Consider the following 15,934-nt stretch of genomic DNA (forward strand, 5'->3'; position numbering starts at 1 on the left):
TTTTCCGTGGGTATCTTGTGGCACATGTGATGTAACTCTAACACTTGTTGTTAGGGAGGTAGGGTAGTTAGTAGAAAGGAAACTAGAAATTTAAGACAGACTTACCAGGTGAGTTCATTTTAACATGTTTATTGAGAACCTACTCCTTGTAGGACACTGATGTATAGGTTGGTACAAAAGTAATCATGGTTTTGCCACTACTTTTAATATGTTCAAATACTTATATGTATGCTTACACATACAAGTTCAGGTAACTTATATGTTATACTTTTTAGGTGCTAATGTGAGTGTATAGGTAGCATTGCATGGTAATATGTAGCTGAGAAAAAGGGTACAGCAGTCTCCATATATCCTTGACCTCAGTTTCCTCATAGAAAATAAGAATAATGATAAGCTTTTTTAGGTGTTAAAGCAAGGTGTGTGAAAATGCTTTGAAAAGTGGAAGGCATTATGCAAATGTAAAGACGTATTACTGGCATATGCCTTGGGATATCATTTTGTGGGAGACAAATACTGGCTAGTTTTTTTGCACATATTCCTTCTTTGAGAGCAGTATGACAATAAATCATAATGTCAGGTAAATTATTACATATCAGGAACAGTTCTAAACAAATATATATAACTGTTTAATCCACAGAACAGTGGATCCTATGGATCCTGTCACATAGGATATCCTGATATTATCCTGATATACAAGATACTATTATTATCTACATCTTTTAGTTGAAGAAACTGAGGCATAGGGTTGTTTGTAACTTTTCTAAATCAAACAGCTAGTAAGTGGCAGAGTCTGGATTTAAACTCATTTATTCCAGAATGCCACAATGCTCTAGCAGTTCTTACTACTTGTTAATGGAGATACATGTTATATGTTAATAGAGACAGAGTTTCACCCTGTTGCCCAGGCTAGCTGGTTGTGAACCCCTAGGCTCTAGCAGTCTGCCTTCATCAGTCTCCCAGAGTGCTGGAGGATTACAGGAATGAGCAACTGCTCCCGGCCTCTATTATCCTTTTCAGTGCTAGTTCTCTAATCATCTGTTCAGTTTTTTGTGCAGTAATGGGTTTATCCGAAGTATGTTTCTATGGTAATTTTGTGATACGTATTTTTATTAGAGGAAACCATCAGTTTCCTCTCAGGTTTCCAAATGTACTGGTCTAAAGTTGCATGCATTATGCTCTCAAGATTATTGTTGTCTTTTCTCTCTTTTCTCTTTGCTTTCTGTATTTTTTCTCTTTTTACCTAATCAAACTTTAGGAAGGGTGTTAGTTTGTTTTTAAAGAACCATATTTTAGGTTATTGCAGCTTATTTTCTGCTTAATTTTCTTTGGTTCTCAGACCATATTGTACCTTGGAATAATTGTGGAGTAATTGATCAAAACAAAAACTAATTTCAAGGTACTATTTCCCAAGATTCTGATTCAGTATTTCAGGGGTTGGTCATGGACAGGGAACTTGCATTTTACCAAGCACCTCAGATGGTTTGCTTGTAGTCCAGGGATGACCAGGTATTAAGAAATTCTGTACCTCGGATACAGAAGAACACTATACTTATTTCTTGTTATTTTTCTGATCAGCAACAAGTCAACCTACTCTGAGTTTCTGTCAGGTGCGGGCAGGTAGAGAATGTTGACTACTGACTAGACTATTGGCTTTATATAGCAGAAAACAGCTCTTCCAGTATCTATTTTATTGTGTAATAATTTTTTTTTGTTTTCATCAAAGGCACACATGCACAGATCCTAGACAGGCTCCTTTTCTGTGGCGGACATACAAATGATCACCTTTGTTAAACCTGAACTGCTGTAGTCAGAGTGAATGCTATGGTACCCGAGACTTAAAAGCCATGGGTTGCTTGGTCTTCATACTTTGGAGCCAGTAGGTGGCAGCAGTTCTACATACTGGTTTATAAAGACAGAATACAATACTTCCAAGAAAGTTTAACTTGTAGGTTTAAGCTCCTTAATTTTAGAGAAATGTCCCTTAGGAAGAAGTGTGCTAAGGAAGTAGAAAATGCATTAGGAAAGCTAAACAGTGTTTAAAATTTGGTTCTTTATCCTTTTTTATGATATTATGGCTCATTTTTAAATAATTTGTTCCATTTCTTAATATTTAGGAAATTATTTCTGTCATAATTTATTTTCTATTTACCTGAAAAGCTAATTTGTTTCTGCTACTAAATAAGAATGTCATCTTGTAGTACCTCTTTAATTTGCACTTAAAGGTTTAAGGGGCAGTTACTGGATTTCATTTGCAAGAATATATGCGTGAGGCTGCGTCTTGGATTGACAGGTTACAACTGTTAGAGGAGCTCAGTTGTATGTCAGTATGCTCATCTCTAGGCCTGAATGTCAGCGCATTTTTCACAGTTGAGTTAATTGCTAGGGGACCACTTACTTACCTTTGTAAAGATGAAGGAAAAGTGTCCTCTCTATTCTTAGAAGGTGTGCTGAAAATCAGTTGCCAAAAGGTAGATTAATTTGAGAAAAAGGCATATAAATATATTTTAACATGTGTACATGGGGGAATCCAGGAAAATGACTACCCGGTAACCCAATGGGGTACAGATACTTATATACCCTTGTTCATATCCTTCTTATTCTTGATCAGAAGGGGACATGGGGAAATGCAGGTTAGCAAATTATTTTTAGGGTGAAATGAATGAATGAGCCTAATGCTCAGACAATGATTAGTTAATGCTTTTCTTTGGAAACTGAATGAGATAAGAGCAGACAGTGGTTTGTGACTAAGTTCATCTGGACTCTAAGTAGGGTTTTTAATTTCAGCCTCTTCCTCTGTGATAGAAGTTTAATGTTCTCTGGTTAATGAAATTTCAGGGAAAGCAGTTGTGTTTCTCTTTGGCAGGTCCAGTTTATAGGTAGATGAAAGAACTTCAAAGAACAGCTTCATTCTTAGGAGAGACAGGAAGGAAGGGGAGACCAGAAAGACTTTGAGGCTGGTTCATGTTGAAGTGCCGTTATTTCAGAGTAACATTTTCTGAGCTGCAATGCCTGATTAAAGAAAAAAGGGGGGGGGGGGGCAATTTCTTAGAACTGTATGTTTAATGAAAAAATAAAGTTAATGGTTATTAATGATGTAAAGACTTTCTTTACATCAGAAAAAGATCACTTCCTTTTAAAAGGGCAAAATTTTAATTGTCATTGTCTAATAATATTAGTAATTGGTATCCCCACTTAATTTTGCTTGATCTTTTTTTTAAACCTGAGTAACCTTTTCTATAAATCTATATTTATTAGAAAAATACTTGGTTAGTTCAAAGAGTCTCTACTTGTAGCTGCAACTAAGAGGGCCCCAAAATCTGTTTAAAGATTTTTTAATAAATATGTATAGTTTATTAATATTTGTTTACTATTTATTTACAATGCCATTTATATATAATATATGAGCATTATAATTTTTATATTACATCTGTATTGACTCAGGAATCAGCATTAAAAATGCTCTATAGTAGCCTGAAAAAATACTGTGTACTGCAGGAGCAATCCGCTTCCTTCAGAGTGTCTGTGGATCCTCTCAGTTTTCCTGATTTATTCTTGTAGTCATTCTGGAGGAAAAAATCATGATGCAAGACTTCACATGCTGCTCTGTCTGAAGAGTTGGAACTGCAATCTAGTCCTGCCTCTTGTCTGCCATGATCTGCTCATCTCTCTAAACAATCATGTTTCTTTTTAAGTTTTAAGGGCTCTTTTTATGTTATGTATATTAGCCCTGAGTTATATTTGTGACAATACGTATCTCCCTTTCTCCTATATGTCTTTTATTTGCATATAGAAAGACTTTTTCCATCCTAAGATTATAAAAACGTTATTATTTTTCTTTTCCTGTAACACATTTAGACAATTGATCTACTGGAATGTGGAATGTTTTTGTGTGGTATGAGGGAAAGATTAAGTTTAATTTTTCCAAGACGTTCTCTGGTGTCCCAGTAACATTTGTGGACTAGTCTGTTTTCTTTTTTTCACTAACTAGAAATACCACATCATGTTCTAAATGACGGGAACTACAGTAAAGTTTATCTTGATTGACCTCCACTTAACAGACTGCGTAGGTTAATTGATAGTCTCTATTCTCTCTGTAAAACATACTGATGGAAGACAACGGTAAGCTTAATGTTTACTATTATTAGGCTACTTAGTGCAATGCTGGCATAATTGTTTCTTGCTTGTGGTTTTAGATCACTGATACTCAGATTCTGCAAACTTAATGTGAGCTCTGCTTGCCATTGTATATTTATTATTTAATTTAATATTATATAAAGCAGTAAAATATGAAAGGGAGCAAAGGTGCTGTTTCAGAAAAGCTAAATTAGGTAATTTAGAAAGAAAAAATGGGTGACTAAAAATTTTGTGGCTAGAAATGACATTTTATATAGTTTACTTAAATTTTATAATATATGTATGTGCGTGTGTGTGTGTATACATATATACACACACACACGCACATATATAGATAGAGATAGAGAGAGAGAGATCTAAGTTCTAAGAGAAGGGAATGAAATATAGATATAAAGGATTACTTTTTTCCTATAGCAAAACTTGTAAAGCTTAGCAACAAAAAACAAATTGTTGAATTTGAGTGCAGTTTGGTATATGAGAGGAAGTTTATTTCCTGAGTTATAGACCTTTAAAAATGTATTCTCTTGTAAAACTTTTTAATAATGTGACTGTCATAGTCCATTTGTGCTGCTGTAACAAAATACCTGAGAACTGACAATTTATAAAGAACAGAAATTTATTCTCTGAGTTCTTAAAGCTGAGAAGTCTAAGATCCAGTTACTAGCATGTTTGGTGTCTGGTAAGAGTTCAGTCTCTGCTTCCAAGATATGCCTTGAACATTGCATTCTTCAGAAACAAAATTAATACATCCTCACGTGACAGAAGGCAGAGAGGAGCAAAAGCAGCAAACTTTATCTTTCATGCCCTTCTCTGAGGTTACTTAATCCCACTCACCAGTGTGGAGCCCTAATGATCAGAGGCCCTACCTTCTAGGAACATCACTTTGGTGATTAGGTTTTAACCCAACTTTTAGGGGAGATACCACATTCAAACCATAGCAGCAACTCATAGCCTTTATATTGTAACTACATAGACATAATTAAAATTTGTTAATAAAAACCTAGATTCATAGTAGGCTAAATGTAGTGTTTTCGTACTGCAGACTGGTGTCTCTGTAGCCATTTTGAACATGATGTAGTATTTCCAACTAGTGGGTTAAAAATACTTATCTTTAACTTTAAGAGAATGAAACTTAGATTACTGCATTGTATTCATTTTCTGTCATTATACAACAGCTTCAAAACTTAATAACTTGAAATAGTAACCACTTAAATCACATGGTTTCTATGGTCAGAAATCAGGGAGTAGTTCAGGTGGGTGGTCTGGCTCAAGATTTTTCATTAGTTTATAGCCAAGATATCAGCCAGGGCTGCCGTCATCTGAAGCCTTGACTAGAGCTAAAGGATACATTTTTGAAATGATTAACTCATGGAATGTTGATTATTGGCAAGAGCTTTCATTTCCTCCCCATGTGGTTCTGTCCGCAGGGCTACCTTAAGCACATTCCCAGTGTGGTAGCTAGCCTCCCTCAGAATGTGCGATCCAAGAGACAGAGTGGGGTAGAAGATATAAAGTCTTTTATGGCCCAGTTCTAGAAGTCACATACCATCTGTCACATCCACTGTATATTTTTGTTAAAAGTGAATCAGTAGGACAATTCACACTCGAAGAGGAATTAGACTCCAACTCTTAAAGAGCAGAGAAACCGCCACACTACAGGTATTTATTTTGTGTGTGTGGGGATCACTGAAGAGGAAGAGATTCATGTATAATGTTTGGTCTTCTTTTTAGGACACTGCCTTAGGAAAACCACGAGAGGTGTTTCGACTTCCTACAGATTTGACAGCATGTGACAATCGCCTCTGTGCATCTATCCATTTCACATCTTCTACCTGGGTTACCTTGTCCGATGGAACTGGAAGATTGTATGTCATTGCAACAGGTGAACGTGGAAATGGTGCTTCTGAAAAATGGGAGGTGAGGGTTTGTTTAAGACTTATGCAACGTTCAGAAAGTATATGTAAATTACACCCTACTTATTTTAAAATGACACTTTTCAAGCATGGTTACATATGATCTGTTGTTTGTTTTGTATATGATGTTTTGGATCTCTTTTTAACTAAATTATAAAATGTGTATTTTTCACAAACATATACATTAACCATTCCTGTTTTGATCTGGAGTCAATGCAGTTGTCAAGAATTGCATTCATTTTTCAGCAGATATTTTATATCTGTAGAGCACTTCACTAAGCATTGACATTGCCTCCTCCTTGTTGAAGAAGAGTTGACCAAAAGCTTACATTAGGATGTTTTTCTCCTCTACTGTTAGGTTAGATTTCCTGGGATGTTTACATTGATCAAATTACCAGAATATTCTCTACTTAGAAAAATACATGATATAAATATGTAGTTACATGCCAATCTCCAAGACAACATTTTTACTTTAATTTAAAAAAATAGATATGAATCTGATGGATAGGTTAGGTTTTAATAGTAATAAATAAGGAATTACTTTCTTTAGAACTACAGTTTTTGAAAGTAAAAGAAAATGATGCCAAGCAGATAATCAAAAGATTTACTGCTTCAGCTCCTTTGAATTACACTAACAAGTGTATTATAATATTGCTACTGTCTGAACCTAAGCAGGTAGCCTTTAGTTCTGGATAAATAAAGAGATGAGCTCAACATATTTACATCTTATAAAATAATTTCATTTGACCAGCAGATGCCTGCAAAGACCAGGCTTTAATTACTTGGAAAAAAACAGGGAAGTCTTAGAATCAAATGGTTTACCTATCTTACTAAGTTTCCCTAAATGTTATACTACCAAATTATAGTATTTTACTATATTTGCTAAATATAGTATATAGTATCTTACCAAATTTACCTATCTTACTAAGTTTCCCTAAATGTTATACTACCAAAATACACAGTAAATAACCAGAAGAGCAGTAGCCTGTTTTCAAGAGCCTGTTGCATTCACAGATTCAAATATTCATTGGATACTGTGCCAATTTCTGTTCTGGTCTCTAGTAATAACTTTTATTTTTCTGAAAAACAGAAGTAATGTGGTATGTAGCACAGCGACCTGAAACAGTTGGAAGGTATTTTGAGAATGATGGGCAGGAGATAGAGGAGTGGGAATTTATCTGGTATTGAGCTGTATGGATTCTGTAGATTTTGAACAGGACATACCTACCTGGCTCACTTTCATCTTAATAATACCACACATTCCACTGGAAGGAGATTCATATGGGTTTATATTTTTTGGTTTTGTTTTGTGTATCCCCTTGGCACGTATTAGGCCTTCAATATCTTTTTAATCAGTTAGAAACTTAAATCTACCTTGTGCCTTCTTGAGTATTCTGAGTAAACAAGCATCCTTCAGAGATGTTTTCAGTTAATAATAGTTTTGACTAGGTACTTGTGAGAGAGGGAGGAGACATGGGCATTAATTTAGATAGGAGAGATACTGTGGAATATTGGTCTCTTTACAAAAAAATTCAGGAGGGCTTTAGGACTTTAGGGGAATTGGTGTAACAGAGAAGAAGCTAAAAGTGGAAGAGATTACAGAGCATGGTGGGGGGAAAGGAGGCCAAAGGTGGTGGTGGTGATTACTGAAATGTAAAAAGTGAAATTACAGGAGACAGCCTGCTTTCCAAATGTGTTGCCTCTAACACCATGGAAGTGCTATGTATCTACAGTATCACAATTTAGATGCTGGGCTTGTTCAGAAAACTAGAAACTTTAGCCTAACAGTTTTTAAAAGTATGCAGTCTACTCCTTTGGTTTCTTTCCAGTTCCTTTCACTCATACAAGAAAGAAAAGAAAGAAAGAAACAATAAACTAGCTACTTGTACCTGCCAAAACTTGTCATTGTCTGTTCTTCCTTTTTTTGTTTCCACTGTTCCCAAACAAAAGCAAAACCCAGTAAACCAATAAAAACCTGTCTTTATCTGTCATCTCTGTTTTGCATATTTAAGGAATATTTTTTCAATTTTTGCTTTTTCTGTTTATGGAAATCTTTAGAATGGATTCTGAAGGCCTACTACTTGAATGATTTTGGCAGATGTTCAAGTACAGGAAAGCTGATGACATTAAAGCACACTTTTCTCTGTAAGATTTCCAAGTAGGAGCAGATATGTGGAGATTTCAGGTATTGGGTTTTTTTTTGTTTTTTAAAGAGCTACCTTTTTTTCAGTTAGGCTTTTTGTCTCCTATCCATATTTTATTTGGAAATCTTGTTTAGGAAACAGCCTTAAAACCTTCTCTATTTTGTATTTACTCTTAAAAATATAACAGTTGTTGAGATCTTGTTTGTGGCATAAGAAAGAATTTGATAAGATTTTGTGTGTTTTTGTGTGATGCTTTTTTGCTTTTGAAAAAACACTTTAGGATTATATTTTAAATAGAGTTTGTTAACTTATTCTTAAATGCTAATAGGTTTCTTTTGTTTTTGAGAAAATAAATGTTTTGGTGCTTTATTCTTCAATATTTTTGACTCTTAACTTTGTAAACTTCCAGAGAATAAACAAACAAAAAACAGTAGGAAAAAGGCATACACACATGCACACTCATATAAAATATCCAGAAACTGAGAGGAAGCAAGTAGAAATAAATCATGTAAGAGACAGGAGAACAGATTGGAGGAATGAACACTGACCTGCCCTTGCCTCCTCTTTTTGTGTAGTAAACTTTTTTCGCTTGATAATTTCTTTCTTATAGGAGATTACCTTTAGTTTGCTTTCTCCTTTAGATGCTGTTTGGATGCCCTGTTTTCTCTGTTTTTAGCCAAGACTACTGATCAGCTTTTTTTGTTGTTGTTGTACAAATAAATATTTTCTTTAAAGTTCTGTCCTCAAGGAACATTATCTAAATTTGCAGTTTGTAGGTAAAGGTTTTTTTTAAAAAATTTCTTGTAATAAATAGTCTCCAGAATAATTGTTGGATTGCCAGAATCCTATGTATTCCCTCTGTGCTATCTGTGTTCATGTAATTATGTACACTTTTGTGTATGTGTCATTTTGTTTTATAGATTATGTTTAATGAAGAACTTGGGAATCCTTTTATCATAATTCATAGTATCTCATTGCTAAATGCTGAAGAACATTCTATAGCTATCCTACTTCTTCGAATAGAGAAAGAGGAATTGGATATGAAAGGAAGTGGTTTCTATGTTTCTCTGGAGTGGGTCACTATTAGTAACAAAAATAAAGGTAAAACAAAATTCTGAAACTCTTTCTATTGGTTGCCATTATTTAGTAGATGTTGAAATGCAAAGCTGTCCCTATAAATGCTGTTTGCTTTTTCTTAGGCATTGTGTTACAATTCTGGCACCTGCCACCACTGGTGGAATGAATATGTATAGATTATTTTTCTTCAGGTATCATTAATAGAAAAAAATTGCAGTGTGCTTCCACAACCAATTATGCCTTTTGTATAAAAAAAAAAAGACATTGTTATATAAGTTTTGAATAATTTAACAGGCATATTTTTAATGCATTCAAAAATATATGCATTTATATGTATAATACACAAAAATTTATAGTATAGTTTACACTAAAACTAAATGTAAATTAATAAATTATAGTATTATTTAAATGTAAATATAAATACGTACTTGGAAATTAATATGTTTATTTTATTAAATTACAAGTATGATTTCTTTTAAATCTAATTGAACTTCATGATTTGTTTCTACATTTAGGAAAACTGTTACTTTTTCTCACCTGATATATTCCCATGTTTAGAAAAGTCCTGAACCTAGGTCTGTTTGAAGCTGTCTGTCAAGCTTCTAACTTGACATTAAAAATTACAATCTTGGCTGGGCATAGTGGCTTACACCTATAATCCCAGCACTTTGGGAGGCTGAGGCAGGTGGATCATGAGGTCAGGAGTTCATGACCAGCTTGGCCAAGATAGCGAAACCCCGTCTCTACTAAAAATACAAAAATTAGCCAGGTGTGGTGGCAGGTGCCTGTAGTCCCAGCTGCCAGGAGGCTGAGGCAGAGAATTGCTTGACCCTGGGAGGTGGAGATTGCAGTGAGCCTGAGATCATGCCACTACACTCCAGCCTGGGCAACAGACAAGACTCCGTCTCAAAAAAAAAAAAAGAAATTACAATCTCATGAATTAACTAGGATTTCGTTAATGGTATTAAGAAATCTCTTTGCCTTTGCTTAGTTTCTACTGACTCATCGAGTGTTTTCTTTTTAATTGTAGTTGAGTACTGAGAGTGCTTGTTTCCGTAATGACTCTATGCTCTTTTTCTCAGTAGTTTTATTAAGCTGACTCATTTATGAATAAGTTAATGTAAGTTCACTTATCATTCTTCTCTATAGAAATTTCTTCACCGTAGCTTCTAGTTTGCAATTCAATAAAGACTATTAGTATTTGTTTCGTAAGAGAGTTCTCCCTTTTATTCTAAAGCAAACATCTATTATCTATCTATTTATCTATCTGTGTGTCTATCATCTATCTATCTAATAGATATCTCAAAATCGTTTATAAAGAAACTGAATAAGTTTTCTGTATTTGTTCTTTGAAGTATTCAGTATAATTTATTAGTTCTTTTTGGTGTTGTAGTTTCATCTCTGGAGGAACACAGTAACTTTAAACTTTATATTAGATTAGAAAACTTTTTTGAAGTCCCAATTGGTAACCATAAGATCTGTGTCACAACTATCCAACTATGCTGATACAGTGCAAAAGCAGCCATAGACAATATATAAATGAATGAGTATGATTGTGTTCCAGTCATACTTTACCTGTGGACATTGAAATTGAAATTTGAATTTCATGTATTTTATACATTTTCGACATATATTCAAATATTACTCTAAAATAACATTTTAGAGGTCAAAGCAGGAGGATCACTTGAGCCTAGGAGTTTGAGACCAGTCTGAACACCATACTGAGCCCCTGTCTTTACAAAAAAATTAGCTGGTCATGGTGGGATGCACCTGTAATCCCAGCTACTCAGGAGGCTGAGGTGGGAGGATTACTTGAGCCTGGGAGTTTGATGCCGCAGTAAGCTGTGATCGTGCCACTGCATTCTACCTCAGGCAACAGAGCAAGACCCTGTCTCAAACAAAAAAAAAGAAAAAGAAAGAAAATTTACATTTGATTTTAACCTAGCATTTCTTACAAGTATTTACCCATGGAATACAGTTTTTGAGATCTTCCTTTTTTTTTCTGTCCCATGCATGTTGGGAAAGGCCACCCTATAAATAATGTAATGTCTATGTTTGGATCTTTAAAGCCAAGTAGGACTCTTGCCCCTGCACGTATCTGTAGAGGAAGTATAGGAGTTTTGTTCATTTATAAAATTACAAGCCTGTTCTGAATGTGTGAATTGAATGTGTGAATGTAGGTGGAGATTTTTGAGTGAAAACAATGACATTTTAGAATAGATGATACTACTATGTATAACTCATAATACTATGACATTGAATTGTGATTTTTGACTACTCAGTATGAAGCCTACAAGTACAACCCACTTTTAATAGAGTAACAGTTAGGTAAAGTTATGGGGTCAGCTAAAATGTTTGAGTACATTTTAAAGCAAAAAATTCCTGTCTTTATAGGAAAATACAATTTGTCAGCAACTTTTGGAATACAGTTAATTGTTTGTATCACAAGTTAAAAGTGGCACTAATTTATGTTTAATTATAATCATATAGATAAATGAGTTCATAAAAAAATTATTTCTGCTGTAAATATATTTCAGTGTTAAAATGCCCCTTATTGGGAGTTAGAGCAGGCAGGAAAATAGTCCACACTGCATGTTTCCCATTGTCTTCAATTTGTGACCCTTTTCAGAAGATGCTAATCATGTACCTGGTAAAGAGGCAGACAGGCTTTAGTCAAGGAGATGTTGGTCATATAGAAGCTATTATTCCAAGTAAGCCAGTTATGTTGGAGTTCTAGGGCACTGCTGTCTAATAGAAATTTCTCCAAGATGGACGTTTTATATGTGTACTATTCATTGCAGTAGCCACTAGCCATGTGTGACTATTGAGCAATTAAAATGTGGCTAGTGTGACTGCGGAATTTATTTTTAAATTTTACTTAATTTTCTGTAGCCACTTGTGGCAAGTGACTACCACATTGGACAGGACAATCGGGAACAAATTTCAACAGACCTAGTATTTTAACTACCACATTGGACAGGACAATCGGGAACACATTTCAACAGACCTAGTATTTTAAAATAGGGACTTAGTTACAGAAAATTAAGTTGTAAATTGTTTATCCTTATGAAAAGATTCATAATAGTGTACCTTTTAATAATACATTAAAAGTATTTAATTATAATTGAAATTGATATTGAAATATCAGAATATGTTGATCGTTTTTATTTGTAATGTTTTGTTTTAAAACACTTTTTTACAGATAATAAAAAATATGAAATTATTAAGCGTGATATTCTCCGTGGAAAGTCAGTGCCACATTATGCTGCTATTGAGCCTGATGGAAAGGGTTTAATGATTGTCTCCTACAAGTCTTTCACATTTGTTCAGGTTGGTCAAGATCTTGAAGGAAATATGGATGAAGACATGTCACAGAAAATCAAAGGTAATTTGTCATCTTAACAGTGCTTGTTTGTATTTGTGTAAACATATATTTATGTCTTTTGTTTTCCCAAATAGGTTAATAGTTTTACAAGGGCAAGATAGATGCGTAATTTTTTCTTTATTTTCTCATATATTTTCCAGAAGTCCTTTGTAAGATATGCTACCTTAAGAGTGTGAACTGGTTTAATTTGATCATTTTGTCATTACCAAAAAAATATTTTAAAAAGAACATTTATTAGCTTCCTTGATTAGATGCTTAATAAATAGTTATCAAATAAATAATATTTGCTATTAGTATTGATGGTATTAGTAGAATAGTATTGAAGATACTAATTTTTTAAAATAAGTTAATGTACATGTTCTTACCTTTTATACTCAACTAAAAGTAAGTTCCTTAAGGGCAGAATCACATAATTTTATCAGTGACTTCTATTTTTATTCCACTGTGATTTCTTAGACTATAGTTGGTGTGATTTTGATTTTTTTTTACAATTTATTGAGACTTGCCTTATAGCTGAGCATGTGATTGATCTTGGATTATGTTCTGTGTGCAGATGTGTAGGATGTATATTCTGTGGTTGATGGGTGGAGTATGCTGTAGAAGTCTGTTAGATCAAGTGTCAAATTTAAGTCCAGAAATTTTTCTTTAGTTTTCTGTCTTGATGATCTGTGTGATGCTGTGAATGGTATGTTGAAGTTTCCCACTATCGTCTTGTTGCTAACTCTTTTCATAGGTCTAGAAGTACTTGTTTTATGAATCTGGGTGTTCCACTGTTGAGCACATATATATTTGGGATACTTCAGTCTTCTCGTTGAATTGAACCCTTTATTATGTAATGCCTTTTGTCCTTTTTTACCGTTGTTGGTTTAAAATCTGTTCTATTTGGTGTAAGAATTGCAACCCCTGCCCTTTTGTGTTTTCCATTTGCATGGTCAATTTTTCTCCAGCCCTTTACTTTTGGAGCCTTTGGGTGTTGTTATGTGTGAGATGGGTCTCTTGAAGAATGCAGTTGGGTATTTGTTTTTAATTCAACTTGCCACTCTGTGCCTTTTAAGTGGGATATTTTAATCATTTACATTTAAGGTTAATATTCTTATGTGAAGTTTTGATTCTATCATGAAGTTGTTACTGGTTGCTTTGTCGTTTCTATTGTGTAGTTGCTTTACACGGACTGTGGGCTCTGTACTTGTGTTTTTGTGGTAGCAGATATTGTTCTTTTATTTCCCTGTTTAGAACTTCCTTAACAATCTCTTGTTAAGGCTAGTGTAGTGGTAACTAATTCTCTTAGTGCTTGCTTGCCTGGAAAAGATTTTCTCTTTCACTTACAGAGCTTAGTTTGGTAGGATATGAAATTCTTGGTTAGAATTTCTTTAAAAATTCTGCAAATAGGCCCTCAATCTCTCTTGGCTTGTGAGGTTTCTGCTGAGAAGTCTTCTGCTAGCCTATTGGAGTCCCGTTTGTATATAATATCTTTTCTCTAGGTGCCTTTAAGGGTTGTTTTTTGTTCGTTTGTTTGTTTAAGAGTAGTCTTGCTCCATCACCAGGCTGGAGTGCAGTGGTGCAATCTCAGCTCACTTCAACCTTTGCCTTCTAGGTTCAAGCGATTCTCGTGCCTTAGCCTCCCAAGTAGCTGGGACTACAGGTGCATGCTACCACACCCAGCTAATTTTTCTATTTTTAGTAGAGACGGGGTTTCACCATGTTGGCCAGGATGGTCTTAATCTCCTGATCTCGTGATCTGCCCACCTTGGCCTCTCAAAGTGCTGGGATTACAGGCGTGGGCCACCACACCTGGCCAGGTTTTTACTTTCAGTGTTGACCTTGGACAGTCTAGTGCTATATGCCTGGGTGATCTTCATTTTGTATAGTATTTCTCGGGTGTTCTCTGGATTTCTTGTACCTGGATGTCTACCTCTCTAGCAGAATTAGGGAAATTTTCTGAATTATTCCCTCAAATATGTTTTTCTATTTGTTTAGTGTTTCTTCTCAGGAACGCCAGTAGTTCATAGGTTTGATTACTTTACATAATCTCATATTTCTCAAAGGCTTTGTTCATTTAAAAAAAAATTTGTTCTTTATTTTTTGTCTAGCTGGGCTAATTTGAAAGACTGGTCTTCAAGTTCTGAAATTCTTTCTTCTGCTTGGTCCAATCTGTTGATTAAACTTTAAATTGTAATTTGAAATTCCATAAGTGAGGTTTTTTTTAAATTCTGGAAGCTCTTATTGATTTCTTTTAAAGATGTTTATCTCTTCCTCCATTTCTTAGATTGCTTTAGAAGTTTCTTTGTGTTGATTTTCAACCTTGTCTCAGATCTTGTTGAGCTTCCTTGCAATCCATGCCTTGAATTCTTTATCTCCTATTTCTCGGCTTCCATTTTGGTTAAGGACCATTCCTAGAAAGCTAGTGATACTTTTTGTTGTGTTACTACTTTCAGATTTTTTTTGTGGTGCCAGAATTCCTGCACTGGTTTCTTATCTAGAGATGCCGCCACTTCTAATTTTTATAATATTTTTCTACAGGTAGGATGTTTTTCTTTTTCATTCTTTCCTTATAATATTGTTGTTTTTATTTCTTTCTCTTTCCGTCTCTAGGGAGTGTGACTGCTGAGTAGGGTCTTTGGGCTTTGCTTTTCATAGCCCTATGCACTTCTGTTGGCAGGTTGTATTTTGGCTGTGCAGTTTAACCTACAAGCCAGTAAGTAGATGGTGCTTATTGGTAAAAGCCAATTGCAGCCAGTGCAGCTGGGTATATATTTAATCCTTGTTTACTGGGAGAAGCTCTTTGTTGCCTTAGGCAATGGGCTGATTATTGGAGTGCCCAGTTGTCTGAGCTCCCTGCTCAGCCCTGGGGAGCGTGGACCAAGATGGGCAGGACCATACTGGGCAGATCTGCCTACATATCCCCCAAGGGCAGGTGTAAGCACCAGCACCGAGGGAGAATCCACTTGGCAGCCACTGAATGCCCACAGGCATGCCTAGGTATGGAGCTGGGAAGTCCGCGTACCACCCCCCCCCCGCCCCAGTTCCAAGTTCTCTGGACAGGGTTTAGGGGATAGCCTGAACTCCTAATCTAGAAGAGTGGGTACCCAAAGTGCCTGGAGCTCTGCCTGGGCGTGGAGCAGAGAGTGTCCTTCTGTGTGGAAATCTCTTCACAGGAGATGTAGGTTAACTTTGGCTGTTGAACCAGGCAAACAGGTGCTTTGAATGCCTGAAAGTCTTCCTGGGTGTGAAGCAGAGAGGGCCCCCCAACACCAGATCTATGCATAGGAAAGGTGGGGCAG

At 35.3% G+C, this 15,934-nt stretch overlaps 1 protein-coding gene across 3 annotated transcripts in view; it reads left to right on the forward strand.

The window, feature by feature from the left end:
- NUDCD1 (NudC domain containing 1) overlaps window positions 1-15,934 on the forward strand; it is a 72,000-nt gene that overhangs the window by 14,249 nt on the left and 41,817 nt on the right. For all 3 annotated transcript variants that reach the window (XR_013527810.1, XM_008983346.5, XM_002759294.6), the window contains exons 3-5: window positions 5,866-6,051; window positions 9,112-9,292; window positions 12,471-12,653. Coding sequence is in view for 2 of the 3 variants with exons in the window: in XM_008983346.5 (XP_008981594.3) it covers window positions 5,866-6,051; window positions 9,112-9,292; window positions 12,471-12,653 (550 nt within the window). In the remaining variant the exon portion in view is untranslated. The remainder of the gene's footprint in view (window positions 1-5,865; window positions 6,052-9,111; window positions 9,293-12,470; window positions 12,654-15,934) is intronic.

The sequence above is a fragment of the Callithrix jacchus genome, chromosome 16 (genome assembly GCF_049354715.1).
Source record: "Callithrix jacchus isolate 240 chromosome 16, calJac240_pri, whole genome shotgun sequence".
Classification (NCBI taxonomy): domain Eukaryota; kingdom Metazoa; phylum Chordata; class Mammalia; order Primates; family Cebidae; genus Callithrix; species Callithrix jacchus.